At 46.3% G+C, this 26,095-nt stretch overlaps 1 protein-coding gene across 1 annotated transcript in view; it reads left to right on the top strand.

Moving 5' to 3' along the window:
- GLRB (glycine receptor beta) overlaps window positions 1-26,095 on the top strand; it is a 234,172-nt gene that overhangs the window by 156,522 nt on the left and 51,555 nt on the right. Inside the window, exon 5 of the mRNA XM_073605686.1 lies at window positions 25,834-26,063. Coding sequence (XP_073461787.1) covers window positions 25,834-26,063 — 230 coding nt within the window. The remainder of the gene's footprint in view (window positions 1-25,833; window positions 26,064-26,095) is intronic.

The raw sequence follows: 26,095 nt of genomic DNA on the forward strand, positions 1-26,095 counted from the left end.
AAACCTCTACATAGTTTAAGGTTAAACCTCTTTTCCTCAAATTTAATGAGTGGCCACGTGTCTTGTTAAACTCCCTTCCGCGAAAAAGGAAAAAATTTTATCCCTATTGTGGGGTCACCAGTACGGTATTTGTAAATTGAAATCATATCCCCTCTCAAGCGTCTCTTCTCCAGAGAGAATAAGTTCAGTGCTCACCAGATCAAGCTGCAGTTGTGAGGTGCCGATTGCATTCTCTCCTTGGGTCCTGATCTACTGCTCGGGACTGACTCCACCTCCTCACCTTGGGCCTCCAGAACTGCCGCAGGTGTGGGGCAGAGGTCTTGGACCCACTGTCCGTTTGCCAGCACTTCAGCTGGGTTGGTGTTATCATTCTGGTGCGCCGTCTGCTGTTGGAACTCCCTTTCACTGGTATTTTTTCCCAGGTGCACAAATCTTTGCTGGGGAGGAAAGACCGCTTCCTCCACCCTGGCCAACTGTTGGGAAGGGACGAAGAACATTTCCCCTCCCTTCTGCCCCTGCATCCGCCGCTGGCAATTGACTGCCACCTTCTCACCCCGAGCCTCCGAAACTGCCACGGGTGTAGGGCAGAGGTCTTGGACCCCCTGTCCGGTGACCAGCGCTTCAGCTGGGGAAGTTCCCTGTAACTCCACAGATACTGCTGCTGGTGCTGGAGGCTCATCAGGTTGTTCTTCCCCAGCAGAAAAGTCTATCAAGTCCCCTGTCTCTGCAACTGGTGTCTGGGGATAGAGGTTCACCATCTCCTGTCCATGGAACCCAGATGCTATTGGTGCTGAGCAGAGCACAGTGAAGTTTGGCCCTAATACCAGCTCTTCTGCTGGGGTCTTACCAGTTTGTTCTTCCTCAGCAGAAAAGTCTATCAAATCCCCTGTCTCTGCAACTGGTGTCACATTCCTCCATCCAAGATCATCCCATGCAGAAACAGGATCATCAAGGTCAGTCAGCACTTGCTGCATCCACCATAAGACCTCTGCCTCCCTAGCTGTGGTTGCAGGTTGGCAAAGCACACTGTTACTCTGCCAAATTGCCAACTCTTCAGCCAGGATTTCAGAGTTGTCAGCTGGTATTTCCTGATAGTTCCAGGCAAAGGGAGCTCAGCCCTGGCGCTGAGCATAGTCTAGCAGCCGTCTGTGGGCGATCTCCAGCTCCCATTCCTGAACGGCCAGAAACTCTATATCTTCCAGTGCCCAGTGCACTTCCGAGACATTCAGTAGCTCTGTAATCCATGATTTCATCCAACTGCCACTCCAAATCACTCCCAAAGTTAGGGTCCCGTGTTAGCTTCACATACAACAGTCCCAGGCCGCCATAGCCAAAGCCTTCCGTTGGGCTGTCATCCGCTATCCAAGGGTTTATGCTTGGGATACATGCCACCGGAGGGCTCTGTAGCTCTCATCCAGCCGCAACTCTGCCCAGACCAGCCTGCTTAATTCAGCTGTCTGCTCCTTGTGCGGTTTTTCTCCCAAAAACAGCACCCGCAATCCATACTGTGACCAGTACCTTTCCTCAATGGAGGGGAGAACTTTTCCCTGGTGTCGCTGCTCACGGGCTAGCGCTTCTTTCCGGAGTTCACAGCAGGTAGAAACAAACCATCCCAGCAGGACCTGCTCTGATACCGGTGCTCTGTGCTGTATCTGCATCTCTCACAACCTCCTTCTGAATTCTTCTTCCATGGCGGCTGGTATCTGTACCTCTCCTCTCCTGCTATCTGGACCTTGGATCCAGGTGGAAGTTTGGATGTCCCAGACTACAGGAAGTATCCCTCTGCTTGCCACCAATGTAACGGAACCTCGCAAACTCCACTTGAGTGCTTCCATTATCATAAGTACAACCACAGGACATTTTCTCACAATAGGAGTTGGCCCGTCTCCTACATTGTCAGAGGACAATGTGATCAGCTCTCTCAGTTAACATGTTGAGTTCAGAATCAAACAAACCAAGATTAGTCTTTACATATATCCTGGGAGATATTGTGGATAAATATTACTGTCCCATTTTAAGTAATCCAAGATATATTTTCTCACTCACCCTGTGCCAGGATAGCACAGGGTGACTTAGACATAAGAGGTGTATGGGGAGCTGAAATAAGGGTATCCCATACTTTCCAAGGGATTCTGGGTTCCACGGGCCCTCCTGTCACAAATACCTTCGCCATCTCCCCATCCTTTGTAACCAGATGTCCTTCTCCATTCTTTATGGGGCCAATATGGTCTGCCCTCCCTTTTTTACAGTTTACATACTTAAAGAATTTCTTGGGATTATTTTTGCTCTCCTCCGCTATGTGTGTTCTATCTCAGCCGCCCTAATTGCACCCTTACATTTCTTGTTGCATTCTTTATAAAGTCTGAATGCTGATGATTATCCCTCAACATTGTATTTTTTGAAGGCCTTCTCCTTTTGTTTTTATATGCGTTTTTACATTGGAGTTAAGCCACCCAGGACTTTTGTTCGCTCTTTTAAATGTATTACCCAGTAGGATGCACTGGCTAATGCCCTTATTTAATATGCTCTTAAAGCGGACCCATCTCTTCTCCTTGTTCTTTGTTCCTAAGATTTTATCCCAATTTATGCCTTCTAGCAAGGTTTGTAATTTAGGGAAGTTGGCTCTTTTGAAATTCAGTGTCTTTGTATTCCCCTTATGTTTCCTATTTGTGTGATTTATACTGAAGCCAATTGACCTGTGATCGCTGTTACCTAAATTGCTCCGTATTTCCATATCCGTGATCAGGTCTGTATTGTTGGTAATCAGTAGATCTAGTAACGCTTTTTCTAATTGGTGTGTCTACCATCTGACCCATGAAAATGTCCTGCAAGGTTTTTTTGCAAGAAATTGTCCTGCAATATTTTCTATACTCTGTACAATTTAATTCCAGTTCCTGTTACTATTATGATCTAATCATAAATCAGAGCTTGGTAATAAAACACTTTATAAATACTGTAACTACTCGTACTTCCAGACTACAGGATAGAACACCCATTACCCATACATTATCTGCCATAATATGATGAGTATGCTCCAGAGTGCTATGTCAGAATTGTTACATTGGTTAACGCTGCATTCTTTTTGACCAACACATCTCTGATAAGTTTGCCATCAGTAGGCTGAGCAAAACTTTTGGCAAACATGCTGAGCAACAGGGTATTTTCACACAAGCGGAATTTTCGACCAGACTGGTCCAACGGACCGAGTCCGAAGGAAAATTCGACCGTGTGTGGGCTTCATCGGACCTGCAGTGGACTTTTTCGGTCGAAAATCTGACGGACTTTAGATTTGGAACATGTTTCAAATCTTTACGTCGGAACTCCGCCGGACCTAGTTCCTATCAAAAATGTATGTATGCTAGTCCGACAGACAAAAACCGGCGCTAGGGCAGCTATTGGCTACTGGCTATCGACTTCCTTATTTTAGTCCGGTTGTACAGTACCTGACCGCGAGATTGTGTTTCCAGCGCGATACCATCGCGCTAGTTCTCGGCGACAGGGTACTGTGAATGTCGCGCTGGCTCGCTCATCGGGAAAGGAAAACTTTGTTTTCCTTCCGCGATGAGTGACAGGCAGTGCTGACAGCTGTCTGGTATGAATCCTGAGGCGGGAACACCGCGCCAAATTTTAAATGAAAAAACCGGCGTGGGTTCCCCCCTCGGAGGCATACCAGGCCCTTAGGTCTGGCATGGATTGTAAGGGGAACCCCCTATGCCGAAAAATCGGCGTGGGGGTCCCCCCCAAATCCATACCAGACCCTTATCCGAGCACGCAGCCCGGCCGGCCAGGAAAGGGGGTGGGGACGAGCGAGCGCCCCCCCCCCTCCTGAGCCGTACCAGGCCGCATGCCCTCAACATGGGGGGGTGGGTGCCTTGGGGGAGGGGGGCGCCCTGCGGCCCCCCCACCCCAAAGCACCTTGTCCCCATGTTGATGAGGACAAGGGCCTCTTCCCGACAACCCTGGCCGTTGGTTGTCGGGGTCTGCGGGCGGGGGGCTTATCGGAATCCGGGAGCCCCCTTAATAAGGGGGCCCCCAGATCCCGGCCCCCCACCCTGTGTGAATGAGTTTGGGGTACATGGTACCCCTACCCATTCACCTAGGGAAAAGTGTCAATATAAAAAACACACAGTACACAGGTTTTAAGAGTAATTTATTAGTCAGCTCCGGGGGTCTTCTTCCGACTTCGGGGGGGTCCCCTTCCGACTTCTCCCGGTGTTCGGCCTCTTCTCCCGGTGTTCGGCCTCTTCTCCCGGGCCCCACCGCTATCTTCTTCCAGCTCTATTGCCAGCGAGGGGCCCGGTCTGCTGCCGCTGTCTTGTCGCCGCTGTCTCGCCGCCGCTGTCTCGCTGCCGCTGTCTCGCCGCTTCTTCTCTTCTTTTCTTCTTCCCCGATGTTGACACGACGCTCTCTCCGACTCGAATGCTGTGTGCGAGCTGCGGAGCCATTTATATAGGCGGTAACCCCGCCCCCTTACGACGTCATGGTCCCAGCATGCGCAGGGACTCTGGCGTCATAAGGGGGCGTGACCCCAGAGTCCCTGCGCATGCTGGGACCATGACGTCGTAAGGGGGCGGGGTTACCGCCTATATAAATGGCTCCGCAGCTCGCACACAGCATTCGAGTCGGAGAGAGCGTCGTGTTAACATCGGGGAAGAAGAAAAGAAGAGAAGAAGCGGCGAGACAGCGGCGGCGAGACAGCGGCGGCGAGACAGCGGCGACAAGACAGCGGCAGCAGACCGGGCCCCTCGCTGGCAATAGAGCTGGAAGAAGATAGCGGTGGGGCCCGGGAGAAGAGGCCGAACACCGGGAGAAGTCGGAAGGGGACCCCCCCGAAGTCGGAAGAAGACCCCCGGAGCTGACTAATAAATTACTCTTAAAACCTGTGTACTGTGTGTTTTTTATATTGACACTTTTCCCTAGGTGAATGGGTAGGGGTACCATGTACCCCAAACTCATTCACACAGGGTGGGGGGCCGGGATCTGGGGGCCCCCTTATTAAGGGGGGCTCCCGGATTCCGATAAGCCCCCCGCCCGCAGACCCCGACAACCAACGGCCAGGGTTGTCGGGAAGAGGCCCTTGTCCTCATCAACATGGGGACAAGGTGCTTTGGGGTGGGGGGGCCGCAGGGCGCCCCCCTCCCCCAAGGCACCCACCCCCCCATGTTGAGGGCATGCGGCCTGGTACGGCTCAGGAGGGGGGGGGGCGCTCGCTCGTCCCCACCCCCTTTCTTGGCCGGCCGGGCTGCGTGCTCGGATAAGGGTCTGGTATGGATTTGGGGGGGACCCCCACGCCGATTTTTCGGCATAGGGGGGTTCCCCTTACAATCCATGCCAGACCTAAGGGCCTGGTATGCCTCCGAGGGGGGAACCCACGCCGGTTTTTTCATTTAAAATTTGGCGCGGTGTTCCCGCCTCAGGATTCATACCAGACAGCTGTCAGCACTGCCTGTCACTCATCGCGGAAGGAAAACAAAGTTTTCCTTTCGCGATGAGTGAGCCATCTCGGCGCTGGCCCCTGCGACGGGGCTCGTAGGTGTCAAATCTCGCCGAGAAGTGCGGCGAGATTGACACAATATCGCGGTCACCTACTGTATGTCATCACGTACGATTCTGTTAGGCTTTGGTTTGATCATGTGTAGGCAAGTCCATTCGATGGGAAAGTCCGTTGGAAGTCCGCCAAAAGTCCGTTGGATAGTCCGTTGGACTATCCGGTCCAGTCCGGTCGAAAAGTCCGCTCGTGTGCACGCAGCATTAGAAGCTATTTTTATCCTGAAAGACATAACTCAAGGTGTTTGGACCTATGACAATAGTACTTTCACTGGTCTGCTAGCTGCAGACAGGGACCTTGCACAGGGTAGGCCTAAGAACCACCGTTTTATGCAGACTTACTTCAGCTTCTTTAGCTTACTTTTTGCCAATTAAGAAGAACTCCATTCAGGGACTGTCAGACGAGAAGCTCTAAAAGCCAGGTGTTTTGGTTATTCCACCTTTTCACTGTGTGGGAGATTTATTAAAATTGTGCACTCAGAATGGGGTGCAGCTGTGCATGGTAGCCACTCAGCTTCTAACTTCAGCTTGTTCAATTAAGCTTTGACAATAAAACCTGGAAGTTGATTGATTTCTATGCTGAACTGCACTCTCCAGTTTTAGTAAATCTCCCCCCGTGTGTTCTGCAATACAGCCTTTCAAAAGATGTCAGGGGAATAGACCTACTCTTCTATCAAGAAAAAAAAAAGTTTAATCACCTCGGCACAAGTTATTGTCACTTAGGGGTACTGCTTGCAAAGCTGAAGGCCCAACAAAGCACCAACACAAAGAATTTGAATCTTAAATCTCCCAATTATGCGGAGGCTCAGATTTTTAATTTACTGGGTACGAAAGAGAATTGGTGGTAATAATCAGTCTGGAAAAGATCATCTCTCATGACCCCTGATAAACTTTTGCCAATTTCATGGCATTTTATGCCAGTTTAGCGTTCAGCTTTAAATCATTTTTACACTTGTTACATATTCATCTGCTCTAATGCAAACTTGCTCAGCAGGTATGTGGTATGTGTATATGTATTTTTATATTACAGTTTCCAAATTGTAATGTACTCTTATTACACACTTTCATGATCCTGTCACTTGTGAATGTAAATGGTGGCAATATATTAAAATCTCACAGCCCCAATGTTAATCATTGCTGAAAATATATTCACAATTTTAAACCACATCATGGTGTAAGCCACTAAGGCTACTAAAAAGCCTAACTCCAACAGAAACTTTTTTGTTTTGTTTATTTGACTGAAAATCAGAGGGACATGATGGGAAATCTCTCAAGTCAGGAAAGAAACAGTAAGAAAAAAACTTTCAGGTTTTTATTGTACCATCTGGTTGCAGTTACCCTCATCCTCCTCTTTTCTTGTATTGTGTCACAATGTTGAAGAATTAAGGGAAAATTTCCCTATGTGAATGCCCTTTAAAATAGGATGGTGGTCTGGAGTGGTGTTTAGGTTCCCAAGGGTGAAAGGGATTGGCAGAAGAGGCATTCATGGCTCTCCTTTTATGTTTTTATGGACCTTGTTTGTACACTGGTGTGCAGTCATGTTGGAACAGGAAGGGGCCATCCCCAAACTGTTCCCATAAAGTTGGGAGCATGAAATTGTCCAAAATGTCTTGGTATGCTGACGCCTTAAGAGTTCCTCTCACTGGAACTAAGGGGCCAAGTCCAACCCCTAAAAAACAACCCACACCATAATCCCCCCCTCCACCAAATGATTTGGACCAGTGCACAAAGCCTTGTCCATAAAGACATGGATAAGCGAGTCCAGGGGCATAGAGGAAGAAGAATGTGTATGTACATATCTGTACACTAGTAGTGTAAAAGCAATAAGTTAGTCAGGGCAGCCACCAAGAAACCAAAAGCGAGTTCCAATGAGCTAAGAAAAAAACAAGGAATAGGGGCACCTCTGAGTATATATCATAAAACTATTTATTAAAATAATAATATTCACTCACATGAAGGAAGGAGGAGTAGTATTCAGAAGCATGATCTGAGCTGAGAAGATGATGATGTAGGATTGTAGTTCGCAGCAGTTCCAGTGTAGCTGATATTCAATCCAGGCAGGCAGGAGTGCAGATGGCTGAGCACAACACAGTCTGATAGGGTTCAGTATTCCTGGCAGATGCCAATAGCAGTCCGGTGGAGAGGAGGAAACCAGTCAGATGCTGACAAGGGTATCCGTGGGAGGGGCGTACGGACCAATGGCCAGCCGTGCTGTGTCTCCACAGCGTTTGCACTGTCCCTGTATGGTAGAGGGAAAGACACGGCCGTGTATGCAGATTGGAAGCGAGGCTTGGAGTGCAGACACAGGCTGGCGCCGAGCCGTGACGTCATCAACATGGGACGTGTTTCTGAACTAGCTGGCTATGGATGGAAGAGATATTATAAGCAGAACAGAGGGTGGGGCCAGAGCATAAATGGAGACACGGAAAAAAAGAAAATAACAAGGGGGAGGGGGCCAGTGGAAATATGAAACAGGGCAGTAAAAAAATGTACTGCCCTGTTTCATATTTCCACTGGCCCCCTCCCCCCTTGTTATTTTCTTTTTTTCCGTGTCTCCATTTATGCTCTGGCCCCGCCCTCTGTTCTGCTTATAATAATCTCCTCCATGCCTTGAGACTCCATGCTTGAGAAAGGAATGCAGCTATCTCTTCCATCCATAGCCAGCTAGTTCAGAAACGCGTTGCATGTTAATGACGTCATGGCTCGGCACAGGCCTGTGTCTGCACTCCAAGCCTCGCTTCCAATCTGCATACACGGCCGTGTCTTTCCCTCTACCATACAGGGACAGTGGGAACGCTGTGGAGACACAGCACGGCTCGGCCATCTGTCCGTACGTCCGTACGTCCTCCCCCACGGATACCCTTGTCAGCATCTGACTGGTTTCCTCCTCTCCACCGGACTGCTATTGGCATCTGCCAGGAATACTGAACCCTATCAGACTGTGTTGTGCTCAGCCATCTGCACTCCTGCCTGCCTGGATCTGATTGCGTATCAGATACACTGGAACTGCTGCGAACTACAGTCCCACATCATCATCATCTTCTCAGCCCTGATCATGTTCCTGAATACTACTCCCCTTTCCTTTATGTAAGTGGATATTATTATTTTAATAAATTGTTTTATGATATATACTCAGAGGCTCCCCTATTCCTTGTTTTTTTCTTAGCACAGAGTCCTGACATCAACCCTATAGAACACCTTTGGGATGAAATAGAGCAGAGACCGCGAGCCAGGCCTTCTCGTCCACATCAGTGTCTGACCTCACAAATGCACTTCTGGAAGAATGGTCAAACACTCCCATAGACACACTCCTAAATCTTGTGGACAGCCTCCCCAGAAGAGTTAAAGCTGTTATAGCTGCAAAGGGTGGGCCAACTCAATATTGAACCCTATGTATTAAGACTGGGATGCCAGTTCATGTGCGTGTAAAGGTAGGTGTCCCAATACTTTTGGTAATATAGTGTACATTGCAAGGGTTTTAGCAAGTGTTTTGCAGATCCATTCTCAAATTGATTAACTGATTCTGCATGGGTATGTCAGATTCTCTTTATCACAGTATTGTATTAAGAAAGATACATCTATTTAAGTGAGCAATGGCCCAACAACCAAACCCTTTTCTAATAGTTTCCTGTTATTTAATTTGTAGCTCTGTGTAGATGTCTGAGAAATCAGTGACTTAATCATATACAGAATGCAGAAAATACAAAATGGGCTGAGGCTGGCTCTTTAAAGGGAGCTACACTAGGTCGCTTAAGCAAAAATGATTTTTTTTTTATGACAGTTACAAAATGGCATATGTAGCAATGATATGTTTTATACATTTTTTATAGTGATAGTGGTATTTTTTAATGACTGAACATGTGTATGGTCTTAGTCTTTTGTGGAGGATAACAGATATTGCATAGTTGCCAACATTGAAAAAAAAATATGTGGGACACTTTTTTTTGCTGTAGGCGGAGCCAATCAATAATTAGGAGGCGGGGCATTCGTTTGTAGGCGTGGCCTAGTAAAAAATAATAGTTGCGGCGCGCGAAGCGCGCCGCGGCGAAAAATGGGCGTGGTTTACGCGGAAAGTGGGCGTGGCTTACGCGGAAAGTGGGCGTGGCTTACGCGGAAAGTGGGCGTGGCTCAAGAGGGTATGGTTAGAGTCTGAGATGAATGGGGGAGGGAAAGGGGGAGAGGGAAAGGGGGAAAGGGGGAGAGGGGAATGACGGGACAGCAGCCCCAGGTCCTACACAACAATAGAAATATGTGTATTCTAGAAAGTTTAACAATCAGCAGATAAAGATACTCCAAACACCTGGTGTTAACGCTTCAATCATCCCGGCACCATGGTTGTTATAATGTCAGGATGATTGAAGCGCATTATTTCTATTATTACATTGTAATATAAAATTAAATCATTCAACTCACCATAATGCCGAATCAGTGGGATCCCTGAGCGTGTCACTAGCCACGTCGCCTGCCACCAGCAGAGTCTGTCCTTGCATCAGGTGCCCCCGCCAGAGTCTGTCCTTGCATCAGGTGCCCCCGCCAATGCAGCCCCCCCTCAGTTAGTGCAGCCCCCCCTCAGTGCAGCCCCCCCTCAGTGAAGCCCCCCCTCAGTTAATGCAGCCCCCCCCTCAGTTAATGCAGCCCCCCCTCAGTGCAGCCCCCCTTCAGTTAGTGCAGCCCACCCTCAGTGCAGCCCCACTCAGTTAGTGCAGCCTCCCCCCCTTAGTGCAGCCCCCCCAGTTAGTGCAGCCTCCCCTCAGTGCAGCCCCCCCCAGTTAGTACAGCCTCCCCCCTCAGTGCAGCCCCCCCCTCAGTTAGTGCAGCCCCCCTCAGTGCAGCCTCCCCTCAGTGCAGCCCCCCCCTCAGTTAGTGCAGCCCCCCCTCAGTTATTGCAGCCCCCCCTCAGTTAGTGCAGCCCCACTCACTGCAGCCCTCCCTCAGTTAGTGCAGCCCCCCTCACTGCAGCCCCCCCCTCAGTTAGTGCAGCCCCCCCCTCAGTTATTGCAGCCCCCCCCTCAGTTAGTGCAGCCTCCCCCCCTCAATGCAGCCCGGCCCCCGCTCAGTGGAGGAGCGGCCGGTGTTCTGCCGAGAAAGTTCCCCTCGGCAATGGCGGACCCCCTGTACTGCGCAGGCGCAGCGCTTGCGCAGTACGGGGCTGGGGAACTTTCAGGAAGACACGGCGCCGGCGCCGTGTCTTCTGCTCGCTTCAGTGGAGAGGGGAGGGGCCGTGCAGCCAAAGAAGCCGCTTCATTGGCTGCACGGATCGAGCCCCCTTCCCCTCTCCACTAGAGGCAGCTAGAGCGGCAGCGCCGGCCGCCATTTTGCTGGAGCCCGCTGCTCCAAAAAAAAAAAAAAAAAAACCAACATTCCCGATTTTCCTTATGGAAAATCCCGGTTCGGGACACTCTCCAATCGGGACGAGGGTCCCAAAATCGGGATTGTCCCGGGAAAATCGGGACTGTTGGCAACTATGATATTGTGTTTGAAGCTTCAACCCTTCTCCACCATTCTCTGTTGTTATCACATACATGTATTAAATCCATTCGACAGACTCTTCCTGCAGGCTGTTTGGCAGGAGATATTTGGGGAAGAGATCTGTGCACAAGCTTAAAAATTGCTTCCGGCAAATGTTAGCAGAGCATCACTTAATATATGCTGAGCAGAGCTGGAAAATGCTTCACTTGTCCTATCACTACCCACATGTACACATAGCTGTTTTCCTGCTATCTACCTATATTTTACAGCTTTTTATTAGAGATGATTCTCAGCAAAACATCTATTTGGACTCCTAATGAAAAGCATGAGACAATGCAAAGTATTTGAAATATATAGGGTTCATTGTGATAATGAAGATGTTAGAAGAAGCTGATTTCCTGCATATGGAATGTGAGATTAAGAGCAGCCCAGGCGGTAGTTGCTTCACAAAAGATATTTTATGACCCTTTGCATGTTTAGGTATATATACTGTAACTCAGTTGATATTATTGCATGATATATTGTTTCAATGATTATTACAAGGTGCTAATATTAGCTTGGTATTTCTACTACAACAGAGAAAATAGTTGTAATTTACCTATAATGCATATGCTTTTAATAGAACAAGGATACCTGTGGGCAATCCTTCAAACCGCCTGTCCTCTGCTTGACTGGCACTGTCTTTATATCCATGGGTGCTGGTGGGCAGTGTGTAGGCAGGTGAAGTCTATTTTCTGCACTGTAGGTGGAGCTCGATCTCAGCAACATTGCAGTTGGAGGGAAAGTCAAGAGGAACATCGTTCCTCTATGGTTTCCTGGGTCACTGGGGAAGCTATCCAATTGGATGCTGCCACCCCATGTGACTCTGGTAGCCATCTTAGGTCAGGCAGAGCCTATTTAAGACCCTAGCTGCCAGGCTTGGCACGCTTTTTGAACATGGGTAGCGTAGGGACAGGTCACCTGTCTGGTAGGGACAGTGACTAGTGGTAGGGTGAGGTTACTGATGAGTAGGGAAAGGATAGTGACACACTATCCTTCCTGGAGATCTCCAAGGTCATATTCCACCCCTCAAGACAGACATTATCGGCACATCGGAGACCTGCTCTGCTACACACTGCTGTTACCTTCTGTGAGTGTTCCTGATCGGATGCCTTCCCGTGAATTATTAAAATCTGACATTAATACAAGTTCTGTTCTCTGCAACCGGACTCTGAGTGTTTAATGCCACCCCACAATTGTACTGGCTCCACCATGAGCTATCTGAACACAAAAAGCCTCCTGGCTATCACAGCCTTAATCTGTGCCTATTACCTATGTATACAGTGTCCATCTTTTAAAAAAGTAGAACTTTACTTCTCTGGGTGGTGTAGGATAACTCCCAAAGTAGTCTATCAGGTTTGCATTTCCATATGCCCCAATCTACTTTCCTGTAGTTTCTGGGCACATTCACTCTCAGGACAGAATCCATGGCAAATAATGGGTTTATATAGAATGTGGGAATACTAATGCCACATCCACCTTATTCAAAGCACTTTCACACCTGTTCAGGGACTTCTTACAGACTTTTGTGTAGCGGCCCACAAGTTTCTGTCATCAACTGTAACATTTTTGCCCTTTTCCATGCAAAATTATTTCAGTTGCAAGATGTTTGGGGGTTTCCTTGCTGGAACTGCCCATTCAAAATCCCCTCTAAAAACTTCCAGTGGGAATCAAATCAGGGCTTTGACAAGGGGAGTCTAAAACCCACTATTTCTTCTTTCCCATTTGCCATCTTTCTCACCATTGCTTGGTGGATTTGCTAGTGTGCTTCAGATCATCATCATGCCAAAAGTCCCATTTTCAGTTCAGCTTTACCTTTTGGACTGATGGCCTCACAGTCTCATCAAGTGCACAGTATGTTGCTGAGTGTTTAATTGGCTCCATGGGGCTGATTTGCTAAAGGCAAGTAAGCTGTTCAATTTGCCCCAGAGCCTAGTGAAAGTGGTAGTTTCACTTTGCCAGAATACCCAATTACATGCAAGAAAAAGCAAAAATAAATACATTTTTGCTTCCGCATGATTGGATGTGCAAGCAAAAGCTTCAAATCACTAAGCTTTGGGGCAAATCAGCCTGCAAAACACACATTTCCTTGCAAAGTGAATTGCCTATTTGCCTTTAGTAAATCAACCCTCATGACTACAAGCTGCCCAGGCCCTAAAGCAGCAAAGCAACCCCAAATCCTAACCATGTCCAACACCATGCTTCATTGAAGTTATGAGGTTTTTCTCCTGACTTTGATTTGTTGCAAACACATTTACTGTTATGCCGCGTACACACGGTCGGACTTTTCGTCTACAAAAGTCCAACGGACGCCGACGGACTAAAGCTGGCTGGTAATCCGTTCGTGTGTGGGCTTCTCCGGACTTTCAGCAGACTTTTTCAGCCTCAAATCCGACGGACTTTAGATTTGAAACATGCTTCAAATCTTTACGTCGTAACTACGACGGACCCGAAATCCGCTCGTCTGTGTGCTAGTCCGACGGACAAAAACCCATGCTAGGGCAGCTATTGGCTACTGGCTATGAACTTCCTTATTTTAGTCCGGTGTACGTCATCACGTACGAATCCGTCGGACTTTTGTGTGGTCGTGTGTAGGCAAGTCCGTTCGTTAGAAAGTCTGCTGCAAGTCCGCCGAAAGTCTGCCGGAAGTCTGTCGGACAGGCTGTCGGACTTTTGTAGACGAAAAGTCCGACCGTGTGTACGCGGCATTACTGTGACCTTGTACACATTGTTCCAGAAGGCCTTATCTTTGCCTAAATGTTTAATGGCAAACTGTAGTTTTGCTCTAATTTTTTTCTTGGGCAGCAGTGTTTCTTCCTTAATACATTTTCATACAGGTAAAATTGATGCAATCTCTTGGGACTGCAGGCCGCAAAACCCCAACTGACCTGAACATGTATAATAGTATTAAAGATAAACACCGTACAACAATGGCATAAAATGGCCGCAGTACTTCATAGGTTTACTAAATACATGCAAATAATAATTAGTTGCAAGAAGTCTTAATTCAAGAGGGGAGGTAACCCAAGCTAGATATTGCAAGGATGAGCTGTCATTGAGCTCAAACGTGTCAAGCATTAGTAGAGTCAGGCAAGTCCAAGATGGAACCAGTAAGGATGATGGTTTTGTGGCAAAAACACCCAAAGTAAAGAACAAACATCAGTAGTGAGCAGTGGAGATCAGCCAGATATTAGAAGGTAGTCATAAAAGGATAACTTGCGTTGTGTGATGATGTATCCATGGCAATGCTGCTTATGAGGATTAAGGGTGAAGTTGGAGGCCTCAGCAGTGTCAGAAAGTTCCCTAAGCATTTGACCTTTCAGTTCCGGTGATACTCTGTCAATAAATAGGTCCCATTTGCGGTGGAAGCAAGATGTCTTGCAATGGTGGGAGAGGATCAGATCCAGCTTTTATTTTCTCAGTAGGTCCAGCAGGTCGTTTTTAATGTCCTTGGTGTTAGGAGGGACGGATGATGTCCATTGTTTGAGTATAGCCCTCCTAGCTGCCATATAGCATGTGGATAACCATGCTTTGTTATATTGGATGGTTTTGGCTTATGTTCTTAGCCGGCTAGGTAGGGGAGTATCCAGAAAACCAAATAGTAGAGAGTATGTATCCCTACGGGGTTGGAGACCAGTGACCGCGGCTACGAATAACTTTGCTTGGTCCCAGAAACGTGAGATATAAGGGCAGAGCCAGAGCTTGTGGAGTAGGGAGGGCCTGTGGATTGTTGCACAAAGGGCACTGTTGGTGATCAGGAAGCTGGTTAGAAGTCAAATGAGGAACATATGCCCGGTGCATGATTTTGTATTGTTGTTCACGTCAGAACTCATTTGTAATAAATGTGCGGGTGGTGTTCTAGCCTGCCAAGATATGATTCTATGCTTCCAAGGAGTGCAAGTCATTGTTCCATGATTTTGCTGAGCTGGAATGTACCGGTTTTGTCAATAGAGAGTTCAGTGGTTTATACAGATCAGAGATTTTGTGGTAGAGTGCCGCACATATTGGTGGGAATGCTTTCCGTCTGCATGAAACTTCCTGTGAATAGTCTGCGAAGAGAAGAAGCTTAAAGCCATCAAGTTGAAGGGATTTTGAGTTGCAAAAAGGTTTCAAGATGTTGACTCTGTGTTCATGTAATTCAAATAGCGGACTATGACTGGCCGGGGAGTGCGTCTGTCGTTGGAGGGCGTTCCCAAGCGGTGTGCTCTTTCCACTATGCAGGGGGAGGTGATTCTCAGTCCGCTCGGGATGCGAGAGGCGCAGATATCTTTCAGAGAGTGAGAATTAAAGGATTCGGGGAGTCCTATGACCCTCAGACTAAGGATCGATTTTCAAGGTCATCCAGTTTGTCTAAGATTTACTGCTGTGTTTGTCTTGATTGCTGTTCAGTTATTTGAGAGCTCTGCACCTTATCTTCCAGGTCAGATAAGTGGTGCTCTAATTCATTTAGGCGCTTTGCAAGGTCTGTGTGATGCCAGCAGGGATCGCCCTGTCGACTGCAGCTGTGATTGTGGGTGATAGGAGGGCTGCTACTGCCTCTGCCAGCTCTGCATATCAGGTGTGTGTGTGTGTGTGTGTGTATGTATGTGTATATATATATATATATATACACAGTAACTCACAAAAGTGAGTACACCCCTCACATTTTTGTGAATATTTTATACAATCTTTTTATGTGACACCACTGAAGAAATGACACTTTGCTACATTGTAAAGTAGTAAGTGTACAGCTTGTATAACAGCATAAATTTGCTGTCCCCTCAAAATAACTCAACACACAGCCATTAATGTCTAAACCGCTGGCAACAAAAGTGAGTACACCCCTAAGTGAAAATGTCCAAATTGGGCCCAAAGTGTCAATATATTGTGTGGCCACCATTATTTTCCAGCACTGCCTTTACCCCCCTTGGTTTAGGTCTGGAGAGATGCTTGGCCAGTCTATCACCTTTACCCTCAGCTTCTTTAACAAGGCAGTGGTCGCCTTGGAGGTGTGTTTGGGGTCGTTATCATGTTGGAATACTGCCCTGCGGCCCAGTCTCTGAAGGGAGGGGATCATGCTCTGCTTCAGTATTCCACAGTACATGTTGGTATTTATGGTTCACTCTATGAACTGTAGCTCCCCAGTGCTGGCAGCACTCATGCAGCACCAGACCACAACACTCCCACCATCATGCTTGACTGTAGGCAAGACACGCTTGTCTTTGTACTCCTCACCTGGTTGCCGCCACACTTGCTTGACACCATCTGAACCAAATAAGTTTATCTTGGTCTCATCAGACCACAGGAGTGTGTCTATGGGAATGTTTGACTATTCTTCCAGAAGCGCATTTGTGAGGTCAGGCACTGATGGAGACAAGAGGGCCTGACTCACAGTCTCTGCTCTAATTTTTGTGCACTGGCCCTATTTTTGGGCAGTTTCTCCCATTCTTCTTTGCAGGACATCTCAAGCTCCATCAGGTTGGATGGTGCATAGCGGTGCACAGCCATTTTCAGATCTCTCCAGAGATGTTCAATCGGTTTCAAGTCTAGGCTCTGGCTGGGCCACTCAAAGACATTCACAGAGTTGTCCTGTAGCCGCTCCTCTGTTATGTTGGCTGTGTGCTTAGGGTCGTTTTCCTGTTGGAAGATGAACATCCACCCTAGTCTGAGGTCCAGAGCGCTCTGAAACAGGTTTTCATCAAGGATGTCTCTGTACATTGTTGCATTCATGTTTTCCTCAATCCTAACTTGTCTCACAGTTCCTGTTGCTAAAAAACATCCCCACGGCATGATGCTGCCACCACCATCCTTCTCTGTAGGGATGGTATTGGCCATGTGATGAGTGGTGCCTGGTTTCTTCCAGACATGACGCTTGCCATTCAGGCCAAAGAGTTAAATCTTTGTTTCATCAGACCAGAAAATTTGATTTCTCATGATCTGAGAGTCCTTCAGGTGCCTTTTGGCAAACTCCAGGCGAGCTGTCATGTGTCTTTTACTGAGGAGTGGCTTCCGTCTGGCCACTCTACCATACAGGCATGATTTTTACAGTGCTGCAGAGATGGTTGTTCTTCTGTAAGGTTCTCCTCTCTACAAAGAGAAACGCTGAAACTCTGTCAGAGTGACCATCGGGTTCTTGGTCACTTCCCTGACTAAGGCCCTTCTCCCCGATTGCTCAGTTTAGCCAGGCGGCCCGCTCTAGGAAGAGTCCTGGTGGTTACAAACTTCTTCCATTTATGGATGATGGAGGCCACAGTGCTTATTGGGACCTTCAATGCTGCAGAAAAATTTTCTGTACCCTTCCCAAGAATCCTGTCTTGGAGGTCTACAGACAATTTCTTGGACTTAATGGCTTGGTTTCTGACATGCACTGTTAACTGTGGGACCTTATATAGACAAGTGTGTGTCTTTCCAAATCATGTCCAACTGAATTTACAAAATGTGGACTCCAATAAAGTTGTGGAAACATCTAAAGTATGAGTAGTGGAAACAGGATGCACCTGAGCTCAATTTTGAGTTTCATGGCAAAGGCTGTGAATACTTATGTTCATGTGATTTTTTGATTTTTATTACATTTTAAAAGATTTCAAACAAACTTCTTTCACATTGTCATTATGGGGTATTGTTTGTAGAATTTTGAGGAAAATACATAAATTAAATCTGTTTTGGAATAAGGTTGTAACATAAAATGTGGAGAAAGTAAAGCGCCAGGGTTGGGGGTCTCGTTCAATCCAGTATAAAGACTCTGACTACAAATATATATACAGTGGGGACGGAAAGTATTCAGACCCCCTTAAATTTTTCACTCTTTGTTATATTGCAGCCATTTGCTAAAATCATTTAAGTTCATTTTTTTCCTCATTAATGTACACACAGCACCCCATAGTGACAGAAAAACACAGAATTGTTGACATTTTTGCAGCGTTATTAAAAAAGAAAAACTGAAATATCACATGGTCCTAAGTATTCAGAATTTTGCTCAGTATTTAGTAGAAGCACCCTTTTGATCTAATACAGCCATGAGTCATTTTGGAAAAGATGCAACAAGTTTTTCACACCTGGATTTGGAGATCCTCTGCCATTCCTTCTTGCAGATCCTCTCCAGTTCTGTCAGGTTGGATGGTAAACGTTGGTGGACAGCCATTTTTAGGTCTCTCCAGAGATGCTCAATTGGGCTTAAGTCAGGGCTCTGGCTGGGCCATTCAAGAACAATCACAGAGTTGTTGTGAAGCCACTCCTTCCTTATTTTAGCTGTGTGCTTAGGGTCACTGTCTTGTTGGAAGGTAAACCTTTGGCCCAGTCTGAGGTCCTGAGCACTCTGGAGAAGGTTTTTGTCCAGGATATCCCTATACTTGGCCGCATTCATCTTTCCCGTGATTGCAACTAGTCGTCCTGTCCCTGCAGCTGAAAAACACCCCCACAGCATGATGCTGATTTTAGCAAATAGTTAAATAAAGTGTAAATACCGCGCTAAGACAAAAGCAAAATCAGCAAAAAAGCAGCAACAATAAACCATCTAATACCTAATGGTGCTAATAAATGTCAAAGTAAGAAAAGTTGCGCTACATTAAATATTTCTTATGTAAGAAATAGTGTGAACCAATACCATACAGAAAACCAGGACACACCCGAATCAAGAGTGCATCCTGAGCATCCTAAACTCCTTCAGGTGATGTATACATAAATTACATAATTGTGAAATAAACAAAATAGCGACAGCTGAAAAAAATCATGTGCACATCAATCAATAAATGAAAAAACAATGTCCATAAGACCATTAGTGTCCATATACAAGTAAAATAAAATGAGCAGCATTTTCTTTAGATGTAATAGAAAAAATATGTGAGTTATAATCCACAGCAGGTATCAAGGTCCAGATATTCAGCCTTAAAATGTCCACAAATGAAAGACAGCTCGATGTAAACTCTGTATGGTATTGGTTCACACTATTTCTTACATAAGAAATATTTAATGTAGCGCAACTTTTCTTACTTTGATTTTTGCAAATGGCTGTAATATAACAAAGAGTGAAAAATTTAAGGGGGTCGGAATACTTTCCGTCCCCACTGAATATATATTTGTAGTCAGAGTCTGGATACTGGATTGAACGAGACCCCCAACCCTGGCGACCTGAGGTGTGCCATGGCCGCCCGTGAGAGTATGCTTAAAAGAGGGCAAAAAGAGACACCAACTAAGTATAGTAAGTGACTTTAATGAAACCAACATGATGATAATTAATCCAACAAAATGGTAAAAGCCCGTTTGACCTCCACGTGGGGATCCGGAATATACCTACTGTAGCAAGATGATTGCCAGTGTCCCATGTACTTAATGACATGGGAAGGGACCCCCTGCTTGGAAGCAGCAGACGCTGCCCCAATCCTGAAAGAGTGCCCTGAGTCTCGGGTTAAACCCCAACCTACCAATCAAAATCCTGACATGGAAAATTAACTGATTGGAGGAGAGGCCCTGCAAAGGAAAGGGAAGCAATGGGCTATCGAGAGGGGCTGCAGAGAATAAGCATGTGAGCTGATCCAACACCTCCACCGGACACCAGGCAGTGTAAGTTCTGTAGTAGTTGATGACAAAACCTTGCCCCACCTGACAGTTCTTGTTGTTGGGGAGTTGTAATGAAAATGAAAAATGATCCGGCAACCTGGTGAGACTACCCTTTCGGAGAACTGGTGCGTGGAGCCCGGCTCGAGACACCTCCCCAGGTCTGAGGAACCCAAAGAAACAGAGGTATACACCTGCTTTCAGGACCAAACTAGGACCCAACCCAAAGGGTGAGAGGGATAGTAAATCAGCTAGCCCCCGGAACATCTGCCCAGAAATAGGCAAGCGTGTGACAGCTGGCCTCCCCTGAGTTTTCTGAATACCCTTAAGCATGGCTCTGATGGGGTGAGCCGCAAAAACTGACGGTGACTCAGGACGGAGCAGGGAAAAGAAATGATGGACACCAGAAAGATATAATTTGATAGTGTTGTAGGATAATGACAACCTGTCATGATAATAAGCCATGAAAGCCAACATGTACTTGACACCACACCCCCTGTTGCAAGGGAAAAGGGACGTGAAGCCACAGAAACACCTCCACGCCATCCTGTATGCCCTGAGCGTGTTCCTGGACAAAGAAGCATTGATTAGGCAGGCCGCCTGTGCCCCGAGAGCGTTTAATCCAACCTCAGCTGGGCAAATGGTGGAACTGGCATGCCCCTCTGATCTGCCTCCGGATGCTGTGAAAAGAAACGCTGAAAATCAGCTCTGGATAAAGCATCAGCAGCCCCGTTATAGACCCCACTAATAAACTCTCCCTGGAAATTAAACTTGAGGCCCAACTACGTCAATCTGCACATGAATGCCATGATCAAGAGAGACCCTGACCTCCCCTTGTTGACAATCTCAGCGGTGGCGATGTTGTCCGTAAAAAAGATGACAGTCTGCCCGGACCTCGAGACATGACAGATCCTGGTATGTAAGCCACTAACTATGACCCCTGAGCAAAAGATAAACAGAACACACCTTGCTGATCCTGAATGAAAAGAGGAATCCACATGTAACACCACGACGAATGCCCTGAATAACGATAATGGATGCAAGCCTAACCTAACCATGACGTACCGACCGAATGAAAGCCACCCGAGCAGAGTGGAACGTGCTCTGTGGTGGGAGAACAAAAGGTGAACTTGCGATGGAAGCAACCCTGAGCCCCTGCGAATGTGGTGTGGAAAAAAAGTGCCGACCCGTGGCCACCAGGCTGGGGCTAGAAACCCTCAGCTCCCCACAACTGCATCCCCCGAGGAGAGCGTGAGATGAACCAAGCCGAGTGTGCCCTGCCCATCTTGAGCCTGGTAACCTGAATCTGAGAAGATGCACCGCAGACCCTGAAGGGAAAACGCAAAACCCAGACCACCTAACACAGAGCCCGTGACCCCCTGAATCGTGGTCCTCCGGTGAGAGATGAGAGGCAGCCCGAGTGAGGGGCTAGATGTGGTTACTCAGCTGAGGAACAGTCAGACTAAAGAGATGCGTGATGATGCAATTGAGGACCTACCCCTACTGACCTACAGATGCTGGAGAGAACTGAGACTATGCATCCCGCCAGACAGGCAAAACCCAGACACAGCGCCCGTGCACCCCCCTAACAGTGAACCTCAGGTGAGGGATAAATGGCAGCCCAGTGAGGCTGGACATGACCACCCAGCTGAGGGACTACCGCCCATGAGTTTCCCAGTGCATGAGAGCCCGTGACACCCCAAGCAGAACAACCTAAAGGTGATGCAGAGAAATGACAAGATGCTGTGACACCCCCCCCCCCCACACACACACACACACACACACACACTCCTGAGCACAGAAACTGTACCTACCTGAGCGAATACTGCAACCCTGGACAACCAGCAGAGAGAAGAACACCCTGTGCGTGGGGTGGTGGAAACAATGAACCTATGCCGATAGATGAAATGCAATACTGACAGACAACCAGAATCCTGCCACACAGCAACTAACGAACCCCTGCTGTGAGAAGTTTTGAGGTGTTAAGCATAGGCATGATGAAAATAAACATGTGATTTTTGCATACTACATATCTGCCTGCCAAGCAGGTTGTCACCAGCATCATATCATTTTATCAGGAAGTAGAATTTAGCTTGTTATTGGTGTTACTAAATCAAGACTAATGCACAGATATAATGATAACTGAAGCAAACCTCCCAACTGTCCCTGATTTGGAACAAATTCCCTCTGTCCCTCTTTCCTCCTCATTTGTCCCTCATTTTGGTCTGATCTATATAGTTGTATATAAAATGCACTTTTTATCTTTCAAAAAGTGTTTCACAGTGCTAAACATTTCATCCAATTTCTAAATTGCTGCATTTGTACATTTTAAAAGCCAATATAAAGGAATAGTAGTGGTAAACAAAAGCACTTGTGGGTTTAACTTACCATTTTTTGTATAATTCTCCTTTAAGGGGGGCGTGGCAGTGGATGTGTCCTATGCCTACATATTTTTGATAATAGGCGTCCCTCGTTCCCATCTCAGAAAGTTGGGAGGTATGCTGAAGTGCAACTGTGAAAATACAGGTAGACTGTTGATTTTATTTGGGTATCTCCGTAAGGAGAACAAAATGACAAAGCGAGAGTGGTTGATATGCTGAACTAAAGCAAATATGTTTGAAAGCGGAGTTCCAGCCTCTAAAAGTAATTAAAAGTCAGCAGCTACAAATACTGTAGCTGCTAACTTTTAAAATAAGGACACTTACCTGTCCAGGGAGCCTGCAATGTCAGCCCCCGAAGCCGATTCATCCATGCAGGTGCCAGCATTGCAAGTAAAGCGAGACCGGCAGTGAAGCCTTCAAGCTTCACAGCCAGTTTCCTGTTGGGCATTCGCAAGTGGCCCTGCACTTTCTGAATGGTACCGCCCTCTTCTGAGACACACACAGGTCCCAGAAGGCAGCGGGGGGAGAAGGAGAAGGGGCCGATGCAAACGCACGCAAGGTAGGAACGGAAGCCCCAGCTGGAGAAATACAAAAAAGGTACAAAACGACTAAAAATAAATAAATAATGATATCCAAAAACGAGGGGGTGGGGTGCTCTATTGTTCAAGACCTAGTTGCATTTTAGCCTGGAATTCCACTTTAGTGAACTATGGCTGAGCAGATACCAAATGTTCATGGCAGCTCTCTAACACAGTTTGGTAATAGGGAAATTAATCATTTTTAAGCCTGAGTTCACTTTGCTGCAGTGCGGGACACCGCATGTAATTTGCACAGGAATCACAGCACATTCCTGTGCGAATTACTTGCGGTGTCTCTGGGGTGCGATTTGAGCCATGAATTTGTATGGCTCAAATTGCACCACATTCGCACCAAACTTGTGCAGGGCCCTTTTTTTGTCCGCGCCAGAATCTGATCGCATAAGTGTTTAAACTCATGCGATCCAATTCTGCAAATCCCACTGCGTTTTGCAAACTGGGGGGTGTCAATAACTTAACATACACTCCGCAACTGGTTAATATAAACAGATTGTGATTTTGATGCGGTGTGGAATCCTCAGCAAATTCACTGTGAATTCGAACCGCATCTAGTGTGAACTGAGGCTGACTTGTGATGCAGTACTTTGTGGTTACAAATTACCTGTGATAGCAACTGTTTGTGTGGACCATAGCAGGAAGTCAGCTTTTTCTTTTAAACTTCAACCCCACAAAATGACCTTGCTAATTGGTTTCTAGGAAAGTACAGACAGATCTCCTTTTAGACAGTACTATAATACATTGGGCTACTACTATAACTTGGAAAGCAACGTCCCAATCACTGGTACCATTGAAGGTCTTGCCAAGGTCTTTTATAATTTAGCAATGTGGAATATCCTGATTGTTGGATATTATATTGTATATTGTAAGCGTATAGCACAGTACAAGACACGGGCTGGATATTATTAGACCCTGGATTATAGGCTGGTACCTTTAGGTAATTAAACACTGGCAAAGCTTTGCTGGACATACTCCCTGGTCATGTGGGCATACCCATATGACCCTACACCATGATATCTTAGTATTTTGCTAGTGTGGACCTAAGGTGATGGACGGCTTCTCCATTACTGAGAACTAATTTACTTCACTAGTTTATTATTTTACTTTGAATTCTTCCATCAACACTTTAATCAACTACAACACTGTCTTTTAATTCAACAATAGAGGAAGTGCAACTGGATTAGTGCAACCTTGGTGAAACCTTGGGTGCCATACTTGGACCCCATGCTGTGGGGGCAGCCTGCAATGTTGATTTGGGCACTGAATCCTGCTTTAGCATTCATCTCAGCTTGTATGTAGCTACTCATCCTGGATCGCCTAAGACCACTTCTTCCAAACTAAGGTTGGGGAGTGAACACTGAACAGTCATATCACTGCCTTTATTGGGACCACATGTCTCATCGTCATTTGGGCCATCTAATCAAAGGGCATTCATGCCTCACGCTTATAAAGACTCATAAAATCTTGGTAACTGCTGTTAACTAACTGCCTTGGAGAAGAAGTGCAAGGGTGGCTTGATGTTTGTCATTTGCTTTGGGATTGTCTGAGCATGTAAGCACATGCAGAATAGGAAAAGTCCATCTGTAGTCCCTGTCGGGATCAAGTATGCAAGGTAAAATCTTGCAAGGCAGTGTAGATACCTGCAATTCCTGAGACAGAGAGAGGATTTTCAGTTACAGAATACCAAGCAATGACAGTCTTCAAAGAAAAACACACAGCACATGTGCTAGGTGTTAAGTAGTGATTGGCGTGGGCGTGTTCGGGATACCAGTCCCATATCACCTGCCTGATCCCGCCAGGAAGCTGACACAGCACACCGCTAATCACAGGCAATGAGACATTTCTCGGTCCGCAGCTTCACAGACTGGGAAATATCTCACTGCCTGTGATTAGCGGTGTGCAGTGTCAGCTTCCTGGCGGGATCGGGCAGGTGGGTTGGGACTAGGATCTTGAACACGCCTGAGCCCAGCTCTAGTGCTGCAGACTTGCAGCACAACTTTTTTTTTTAAGTGGGTTTAATAACACTTTGAATTGCTTACAAAAGGTTTTGCAGCTTGGCTGATCCTTCTTTTCTTTCAATGAAGAAATAGAAAGAAGGTGTCACCTTCCGTCTATGAAGCAGGTCAGAAAACGAGGTGGATCCCACTGCTCCAAAGGATGGAGAAAACTCTTTCTGACTCTTATTAAAATTGTGACATAAAGAATGAGTTGGACATAAACAATGCATTGCTAATTTCTTGGCCTTTCTGACTCTTGTTTTGCCCTGTACACGCGGTCGGATTTTCCGATGGAAAATGTGTGATAGGACCTTGTTGTCGGAAATTCTGACCGTGTGTAGGCTCCATCACACATTTTCATAGACAGAAGGTGACACACAAAGTTTGAGAGCTTGCTATAAAATTTTCCGACAACAAAATCCGTTGTCGAAAATTCCGATCGTGTGTACACAAATCTGACGCACAAAGTGCCACGCATGCTCAGAATAAATTAAGAGATGAAAGCTATTGGCTACTGCCCCGTTTATAGTCCCAACGTACGTGTTTAAGTCACTGCGTTCAGAACGATCGGATTTTCCGACAAATTTGAGTGAGCGTGTGTATGCAAGACAAGTTTGAGCCAACATCCGTCGGAAAAAATCCATGGATTTTGTTGTCGGAATGTCCGATCAATGTCCGACCGTGTGTACAGGGCATTTGTTTTATGATGCTATTGCCTATGCAGTGTGCACTTGTATCTGATGGTTCAGAAACATGTTATGCCATTAATAGTCTTTAACTGTCTGTATCAACACTGGAATTCTGGGGTTAGTAAAGTAAATAGCACAGGTATAGTAACTGAACTGAAATTAAGCAGCACATTTATGTATGCAGTTTAAAATGGAGTTAAACCTAATGTTTTAAACACTTTTATAAAAATGTAAAAGTAAAAATGCAACTTGGAAAATTAAAATATGATTATGGAAATATTATGTGCCAGGACCATGTTTTATCCATTAAGGTAAAATTTACTTAACTGGTGATGCTAAATGTCATTAGCATGCAGATTTATTTCATGCAATTAAAAAGTAAATAAAAGTGTGAAGGTACATAGAAAATTAATGTTGGCCAAGAAAGTTTTTGAGCGTTAATTAAGTCCTGTTTAATAAGCATGTTGCAAGAGTTGACAACTGACTATAAATTACTACACCTGCTCTTGGCCTTCAGTTTGGTGTTTCTGAGTGACCAGTCTTAGGACATATTATGGAGTTAATGTGCATTTTTTTTTAAATACAGGATTACAGAGTGAATATTTTCCTAAGGCAGAGGTGGAACGACCCTCGGCTTAAACTTCCCAGTGATTTCAGAGGTTCAGATGCCCTCACTGTAGATCCGTCTATGTTTAAGTGTCTGTGGAAACCAGATTTATTTTTTGCCAATGAAAAGAATGCCAATTTTCATGATGTCACTCAAGAAAACATCCTCTTATTTATTTTTCGTGATGGAGATGTCCTTCTGAGCATGAGGTAAATGTTCTTTATTTTTCCTCTGGAGTTTA

Source organism: Aquarana catesbeiana, linkage group LG01, assembly GCF_042186555.1.
Source record: "Aquarana catesbeiana isolate 2022-GZ linkage group LG01, ASM4218655v1, whole genome shotgun sequence".
NCBI lineage: Eukaryota > Metazoa > Chordata > Amphibia > Anura > Ranidae > Aquarana > Aquarana catesbeiana.